The 8,874-nt window shown below is 49.5% G+C and overlaps 1 protein-coding gene across 6 annotated transcripts in view; it reads left to right on the top strand.

The window, feature by feature from the left end:
• Positions 1 to 2,677: 2,677 nt before the first annotated feature.
• Positions 2,678 to 8,874, top strand: part of NRP1 (neuropilin 1) — a 114,484-nt gene continuing 108,287 nt past the window's right edge. For 4 of the 6 annotated variants that reach the window (XM_084201444.1, XM_084201443.1, XM_084201442.1 and 1 more), the window contains exons 1-3: positions 2,949 to 3,085; positions 3,269 to 3,715; positions 6,977 to 7,151. In XM_084201444.1, coding sequence (XP_084057570.1) covers positions 3,649 to 3,715; positions 6,977 to 7,151 — 242 coding nt within the window. In that variant the 5' untranslated portion in view covers positions 2,949 to 3,085; positions 3,269 to 3,648. Of the gene's footprint in view, positions 2,694 to 2,948; positions 3,086 to 3,268; positions 3,716 to 6,976; positions 7,152 to 8,874 lie in introns of those variants that run through there. The other 2 variants (XM_084201440.1, XM_084201441.1) reach the window with 2 other exon arrangements.

Here is an 8,874-nt window from a genome sequence, read left to right as displayed (position 1 = left end):
CCCCAGCAGAGGCCATTCCTGTTCAGCTCTCTTTGCAGCCTGTTGCACATCTCTCTCTCTGCAAGAAGAGGAAGCACTGATATTTGAGACATAAACATGTTGAAATAAACCTTGGTATATGGATTAGTGATTAGTGACTAGGCTCAGGTGATAAAAGCAACTTTCATCATTATCTTATAATTTATCACATTGTACCATCTTCCCTAATGTACATGTTCTGTCTGCATTTAGGTGTTTTCTTCCAGAGAAAGGCATTTCTTTAAAATACACTAGCTACTAAAAACTGTCTCCATCTGCAAAAAGCAATTCATTAACCAGATAAGAAAAAAAAATTATGAAACACAGTGGCTGGTTGGTTGGTTGGTTGGTTGGTTGGTTGGTTGGTTGGTTTGGAACATCTTTACAGTGTACAGCTGGCAATGATTATTTCCCTTCTGCAGATTCCTAGAAATCACCTGACAGACAATGCTAATCCCAAAGCAAGAGGGCCATCACTGTCATGCAGTAAGTGTATTTTTTGATGTACATGCTTTCTGGGTATCTGTCATTTAGAGAATTAATCTTGGTTTCTGGAACAGGTTTTAAAACAAACGTGTATGTATATACTTCTGCAAACCCTTAGTAAGCAACCATCAGCAGGTAATTTCTGTTTTCAAAAATAGATTTACTTTATTTTAAAAGCTATATTGTTGCTCAAACAGTCAAACTATGATCAGGTCAGAACCCATTTATCTCAAGGACTGTCCAGCAGAATGAGTTTTAATAATCAGAAAGCGCTGTTAACTCTCCCCTTCCCCCGTATTCTGGGAATGCCTCTAAAAGAAAAAAAAAAATAAAGGGGGCTTAATGTGCTACCCATAAAATATACATCCCAATCAATCAGGAAAATGCATAAGTATTGCAAATGATGATCCAGAGACTGCCTAAAGACAGGGAAATGAGACTGAACCCAATAACTCAATCTGACTAGTTCCAGCCTGCCTGTTTCTAGCCCGCCTGCAGACACAGGCATGGGCAGAAGCAGGGTCATGGGCAGGGGCAGAAGAAGAAGCCAACAAAGGAAAGAATTAGGTGTACAGAAAGTGTAACAGGATCAAACAGCATTTTAGTGCACAATATTAGGGAATTGTAATCACGGAACAGAAGGGGAATGTCTGAAAAAACCTCAGAAAGTAGTGGTGAGAAGAGTGTGTATGAAACCAACAGACAGATTTCCTACAGACTTAATCTCCAGACTTCAGCTGACCTTAAACTCAGGGCTTCAAAAGGGCAGCGAGGGAGAGTGAGAGTAGAAATCTCAGACTCAGGGCTAGAGACAAAAGGATGGAGGAGGCTGGATTTGAGTATGGTTTCTGTACACAGATGTAACACATTTGTAGTTAATCTGTGTGGCTGCAGACTGACAGCTATGTTCGAAAACTATTTCAAACAAGGCTATATCTTCAGAGTGGACAGGGGTTTACTGCCGTGGCTAGAGTTGGAGGATGACCCTGTCCTCAAGAAAACCCAGCTCTTTTCCCACTGCATCCTTCAGAAAAACTCCTTATGGAGTAGGTATTCTATCAGGCCTCTTTCCTGATGAGGAAAAACAGTTTGCCTTGACTGTGCACCAGTAACAAATTGTTTTAAACTGCCCTGGGACATGACAGTGGCTGACATCCACCACTGGCTGCAGTAACTTTCCCAGCACAGACCCATCTTTGGGAACCATTTAACACTGTGTTTCAGCTTTCAGCCTTGGAGCTCTTCCTGTAACCCCTAACCCAGCGACTGGATTGCCCTCACATAGAGGGTGTGCAAAGCGCTCCACATAAAAGCAGTTGGGTTCAGCAAGGTGATCACTCCCCAGGTGCAGGGACAGCCTGTAAGGCAGGGCAATAGGGCAAGGAAGAGACAGCGCCCGTAGGTGGTGAGCACCAGACCGTGCAGCCAAAGCAGCAGGATTCAGAGCCTGATATGTCCCTGCCTTGTTCCACTCCTCTGGTGCCAGCGGTGGTGGTGGGGAGAATACTCAGGAGGAGACAGACGCTCCTCAGTGGGGATTTCATGCTGCACAGCCTCCTTGGGGAGCAGCGCCGGCCCTGGGGGACCCCAGCAGCTCCTCAGCCGCTCAAGAGGCTTCATGAGAGACAGACAGACTGAGGGGGGCAAAGCTGCAACAGGAGCTGAGAGAGACGGGGATGACAGCCAGAGTGGGTGAGAAGGGAGGTGGGAAAAGGGTCAGAAGGGAGGGGACACAGGGAGGCCTCCCCCCGAGATGCAGATATGCAGTGGCCAAGATGAGCCTGACACCTGGGGTACTCTGATGGGGGGTCCTGGCAGCTCACCCCACATCAGCACAGCCTGCTTCCCCTAGGACAAGGAGGGACGGTGGTGTCCCAATGGGGAAAGGGCAGGGACTTCGAGGGACACGCACTCTCGCACGAAACAAAAAAAGAGTGTTGGAAGGGGGAGAAGGTGGCGGAGGAGGGAAAGGTGGCAGAGGCGATGGCCCGGGAAGGGACGGGCAGGGTTCCCGCGGGGTGCCCGAGGCGAGCGAGCCGGGAGGTGGGCAGGTATGCGTGTGTGTGTGCGTGTCTGTGTGTGGGGCCGGGGCGACGGGGGCAGCCGGGCAGGGCACGGCAGGACACGGCAGGGCAGGGCCGGGCAGGGCTGGCGGGGCCGCGCAGGAGCCCGCGGGGCGGCGGGCGCAGGTGGTGCCACCGCCCGCATCGGCTCTACCTGCCGTGGCGGGGGCCGCCGCCTCTCGCCCCCTCTCTGCTCCTCGCATTTCCCCTCGCCAGTCCCCGCCTCGGCTGACTGCCAGAGCTGGGGCTTGCCGTGTTTGTTTGTTCGTTCTTCCGCGCTGCCGATGTCTTGGGGGGCTGAGGAGGAGGAGGAGGAGGAGGAGAAGAAGGAGGGCGGGGAGGGGGAGGGGACTGGGGCTTGGGAGACGGCGGTTCCTCGGCCTCTCTTATTGCCGCTGAGTTGCGCTCCTCTTCCTCAGGCTGCGAGCAGGAGCCGCCCGGGCGCTTCCCACTTCCCCGGCCGGCCGGCAGTCCCTGCTGCGGCAGCGCGCTCGCTCGCTCGCCTCCCACCGGGGCAGGTGAGTGCGGGGCACGGCCGGGCACCGCCGGGCACCGCCGCCCCGGGGCTCCCGGGCTCCGGCCCCGCGGGAGCCGCGGCCGCTGGAGAGCGGGGCAGGCAGGGGGGACGTAGTTTGCCAAACTCCAGCGCCGGGCTGGTCCCCGCTCACGGCCGCTTTCCCTTCCTTATCTCCCCTCTGCAGAGCGCCCAGCAGAGCCCTCCCGAGGTGTCGGCAGCCGCCAGTATTTTTTGTCTGTCTTGTTTGTGTGTTTGTTGGGTTTTGTTTTTGTTATTTTTTCCCCTCGTTTTTATTTGGCTTTCTAGTCTCGCTGGGAATGGCAAGGGCAGCGGCGCCTGGAGAAGGAACAAGTGTGGGGAAAGGGAGCGGGAGCCGGAGCTAAATGACAGGATGCGGGCGGCTTGAGGCACAGAGAGAAGCCAGCCTCCTTCTGTCCCCGAGACTGCCCCTGCGGACCGTGCTTTCTGCTCCTCACTCCGGCTGGAGGATTTAAGGAAGAGTTGTGCGTGGAAGGCATTTTTATTTTTTGTTTTTTCCTCCTTTCCCTGCTGTCGGAAGGGAAAATGGATTGGGGACTTCTCCTACACTGTGCAGCCCTCACCTTCACCCTCGCCAGGGCTCTGCGGAGCGGTGAGTGTCACGGGGGACGTCGGGTCTCAGCTCGGGCAGCTCCGGGGCCGGGCTGCGGGGCTGCGGGCGCGGGGGGCGGGCGGTGGTGCCTGGCGGGACCGGCACCGACATAAACCCGGCTGGGGGGAACTTTCTGCCGGAGGAGGGATGCGGAGCAGTCCTCGTCTGAGGGTCGCCCTCCCCGACATTGCTTTCCGACTTTATTTTCTGTTTTTTTGGGTTATTGTATAAAGCAGGCTGCTCATTCTCACTAGATCAGGTCAGCCAATTATCTTAATAACGTCCCGTCCCATAGGCAATTAAACGTCTCTCCTTCGATATCTGAAAGATAATGAACGCCTTAAAGGGAAGGCTCTCTTCCCCGCCCGCCCTTTCTGTTTTCCAAAGCGTAAAATTTTAGATCGTGCCTCCTACTAGCTGTGTGTGTACCTGCGAATAGTCTTCACACGGAGGACACTCTAGAGGACCCCTTTCCCAAGTCTGCAGTTTATGTGCAACTTGCACTGTGCCAAGAGTGGAGCTGAGCTTCTCTGTGAAGGCTCGAGACTTCCTTCCAAGAGGAGAAATCCCATAACAAATGAGTCGTGCGTCTAGTTTACTGTCAGGCAACCCTTGAAAACACAACTAATTAAAAGCAGCATGCTCCTCCTTCCCCGAACAATGCCAGGGCACTGTGAATATTTCACTGCATGATGCATTTTTAAAGATGGTCTAATTGTGGGACTGCTTGACGTTTAGCTCTTGCACATGAAACAGTTCCTGTGAGTCTTCCTTTCCTGAGAAATCCCGAGCAATTATTATTAACTAATTATCAAATATTTACTTTTGCCTGACTGGGTTTTCAATCAAAGTAATTAAAAGAAGAGAGCACCCTCCACTTACACTGGTATATTGTTTTAATAAGGGACCGCAAGTGGAGTGTCAAGCAAGAGTATTAAAATCACATGTTTTATGATGGAAGTTAATCTCTTTCCCAATATGTTTTGAGGAGGCTGCTTAGTTTAATCAGGAGCTTCCTCCTCCAGTGCTGTGGCACAGGAGCAAAGGTGCTAGAGGGGTGCACCAAGCCTGGTGTGGGGATGCTCCAAGAGCTGCACTTTGCTCATCGCCCCAGCCCAGCTCGGGGTGTGGGCAGCTGCCTCCCACATAGATCCATACTGCCACCCTGTACCTCTAAGGGACAGAAGGGGGCCACCCCCATGCTCTTGTTGATCATGTCTCCCTGTGAAGAGGAGGAGAGGAAGTTGCTGGGCAGAAGCCTCTACCACGAGTGGTTAATATGGTGGTCCTGCTGGAGTCACCAAGGCCATTAACCTCCTCTACAACCCACCAGACCTACTAATGCCACCTTCACCTACATGCAGTATTAGTGTCCACTAAATTAATTCGTTAACCTTATTTGGAACTAATGGTCCAAAGTCATTAGAAACTGCTCTTCTTAATCAAGTGTGAGAGAGATTGCACAGAGCCAAGGAGTCTAGCAGACCACATTATCTTATTACACTGTCACTTTCCCAGAAGTCGCAGATTAAGGAGCGCTGGTGGTAGTGAGTCCACCTCAGCGTCCTCTGAAGTGACTCTGTCAAGTGACTGGAAGCAGCACTGCTTTATTTCAGGCATTTAACAGATGCCAGACCCTGCCATGATGTTTGCAGGGCTGGAGTGGGCTTAATGAGACAAGATCACTTTCCGAGTATGCTTACACAGGGAGGAAAAGGCAAGATTCCCTGAGAGCCCCAGACAGCGGATTAGCAAGATCACCAGTGACAGCTTTTGAGCTTTAAGCACCAATGCCTTTTGTTCTGGTCAGAGGAAAACAGTCTGTTTTGCAAAGGCACAGCAGAAACATAATAAGATAGTCTTTCCCAGCAACGTGCTTGGCAGTATCTGAGTTTTGACCATACATCTGACTACCTATCAACCCCTTCCCTCCTAATTTATGGCAAATAATTTCTATAAAGAGTGTTGCTTTATGCATTTTTGATGTGCACTTCCTCATTCATTTCCATTTGACCTGTTTTTTCCTACAATAAAATCCTGTATATTTATAAATTCATGCTGAGAGCAAGGATTGCCATTTTGCTTTCACAGGGAATGTATTAGATAGAGCCCTGCAGACTGTATATACCATTATTGAGATGTAGTGATATATAGTCTTGCTTTAGTGGGGACATTCTTCCTGTCCATAGTTTACTGTCATGTTTTATTGCTCAAAATTAAACAACCAACACTTGGAGAGAGTTTTTCCTACCTGAAGGTCCACAGAAAGAAATCCATAGTAATAAAAAAGTGAAAACACAAACCTGCACTGGACAGTGAAGTGAGTGACTGTGTAGGTTGGATGTTTTTGTCCCTTTTTTTCCTATAAACCTTAAAATGCAGCCCTGACCATACTGACCAAAGGAGCAAGATGCAGCATACCACATTTCACCGTCACACTTTGTGATTCTAGAAAGTTTTGCAACTATTTTGCTATTGGAAATAAATCTTTGTTGTTGTTCAGGGGAGGAAGGAATGAAGGGAAGAGGAAGGGAGGTTGTTCTGCTCCATTACTTTGATGCAGTCTCCAAGCATGAACAAACGTCCTTGAAAGAGTAAATAGCGGATGATTTCTGCTTCACTAGAGTTACTTTGTTCTCTTCTACCCTGGGTTTGAAGAGCACAGATAGTTTCAACCTGCCTAGATTTATGGACTGATAAAACAAAGCGAGGGTGTCCTGCGAATGAGCTTGGATCCACCAATACAATCCCAGTGGTCAGTGACACAGACCAGACTTATCCCATAGCTGAGCAGGGGGTCAAATGGCATCTCTTAACATCTCCCAAGCTTCAACATCTTAACAAGCTTTTCTTGAAACTTCATATTTAAGAAGAGTGTAGTTTTTTGGAGTTAATTGAGTCCCATGTACCCTCCTCAGCCAGCATTAATGCTGTTATGAAGGGGCAAGGCCTTAACACTGTAGGGGTACTGTTGGAGTGGAGGGCTTTTTAAAAGGATACTGTTTAGAAATGGGGGTGCCTTTTGCTGTCTTCTGCCTGTCCAGCCACCGGATTTAAGGAATGGGGGACGGGAGGGAGTCCTCTTCCTCCGGTAGATAGTAGCCCAGATGCCTTTAAAAGCAGAAGGATGCTAAGTTAGCCTGAAGCAGGCTGCGGCCCCGCAGCTTTCCCACGGCAGTCTGCCGGGTCCGCTGCTGCGGGCTGCGCTCGGATGCTTGCCGGGGGCACTGAGACCAGCCCATGTGTTCGCTTCCCCCGCAGACAAGTGCGGCGACACGATCAAAATTTTAAGCCCCGGGTACCTGACGTCTCCCGGCTACCCGCAGTCCTACCACCCCAGCCAGAAGTGCGAGTGGCTGATCCAGGCGCCGGAGCCCTACCAGCGCATCATGATCAACTTCAACCCGCACTTCGACCTGGAGGACCGCGACTGCAAGTGAGTGAGCGCGGGCGGGACGGAGCGCTGCGGAGCGCCACGGCGACACCTGCCGGCCGCCGCGGGCAGCTCCGCGGGCAGCCCCGCGGGCGGGCTCCGGGCCGGCGGCGAGCGGGGAGGGAGCTCTGTGTGTACGTGTGTCTGTGTGTGTGTCTGTGTGTGTGTCTGTGTGTGTCTGTGTGTGCGTGTGTGCGTGTTAAAAACGTCTTCACAACCTTCTGAGGTTTGTAAGCTGCGTCTGAGCTGCGCCCGCCCGGTGCGCTGCGAGCGGGGGGCGGTGGTGATGCGCGGAGCGGGGGTGCGGTTGTTGAGAGGCATCGCTTGCTTTTTTAAGTCTCTTGTTTGAGTTGAGTTTGAAAAAGGAGCTCCTTTTTCTTTTGTACCGCCGCGACTACAAACAGCCCATGGAAGAGACAGGCCATTTATAAATTGGCAAATCTTCTTAGCGCAGAGTTAGTCTGGCAAGTACCCTCACCCTTCAAGGGGCGGTGGACTGGAGAACTGATAGTCGTATTTCCTTCTCTCTCCCTTTGCTGTTGATTTATAGCCAGTAGCTTTTCTTTCCCCTCCTCCTGCTCTCCTGTGGTGCCCTGAGAGGAGAAAGGAGGGAGCTGAGCTCCCTTTGTCCCCTGTCCTCGCATTCCCTTTGACCACCCGTTCCAAAAGTGAGAAGGAGAATCAGAACTTCCCAGAAGCTGTTCTCCACTTTTCCCCAAATTTGTAAATCTCACAGCTTGCACAAGGCAACATATGGTCAGATCATTCCCCTCTTCAACATGCCCTCTGAATTTAGCCAGCTTGTTGCATGAAGAAAATATTTTAGTGATTCATTATTTAAATATTTCTGGAGTATCATAGTTATTTAAATATTTCTTGTGTATCATAATTTTTTATCCCCTACTGATAACTGCAAGAGAGTTGCTGTTGATTAATGCTACCAGTCAAGATTTTCTCTGCCTGTCAGAAAGATTAAACTCAATAGCCAGTGGTGTTTGGTATTTCACGGTAGTATACAGGATTTGGTCCCATAAAATGATGTCCAATTTATCTGGAGTGCTTATGATAGACCATGAGATGAGAGTGTTGGACTTAGGGAAAGAGAGCAGCTGTATTCAAGCACTTAATTTTTACTATGCATGTCTTCGTCCTATTATTTAATAAATTGATTACTTAGATCACAATTATTGTTTTCTCTTAAAATGAAGTTTTTAATGATGCATTGTGGTACTTAGTTGCTTTTTTATGGTATTTTATAACCACTTATAGATCAGCATTTCAGTGCCATAGTTGAGTGATAATGCAGGAAAACCCTGTGCTCATAAAACGAAACTTTGCGAAAATGAGTTTTTACTGTAGTGTTGGAGCTGCAGCTCATATTCACACCATATGTTCACACGCTGACTTCCCATTCTTTAATTTTTAATGTCTTGTACTCAGGCAGTGGTTCACTTCTCTGTGTCTTCTTGATACAGGTTTTGCTTTCATTCTGCGGAATGCTGCTAAGGCTTTAAAATATTTGTCACTCTTTGTCTCTTAGCAAGAAATTAAGAAATTAAATCAAGCACATTTCAGTGTCAAATCCTTTTTCTCCCTTGCTAGAATGCATGTTTTTCCACCTCTATAAAACCAACGTGGTCTTTGGCAGCAGTAAAATGGTGTACAGCGTACAATTATTTGAAGAACAAGTAATCTTTGTGGCACAGTGTTGTGCTAAACAGTGCTA

This window comes from Fringilla coelebs (assembly GCF_963513975.1).
Source record: "Fringilla coelebs genome assembly, chromosome: 1".
Classification (NCBI taxonomy): Eukaryota; Metazoa; Chordata; class Aves; order Passeriformes; family Fringillidae; genus Fringilla; species Fringilla coelebs.
Note: the sequence above shows the minus strand (reverse complement) of the source record. Positions and strands in the feature narration are given on the sequence as shown.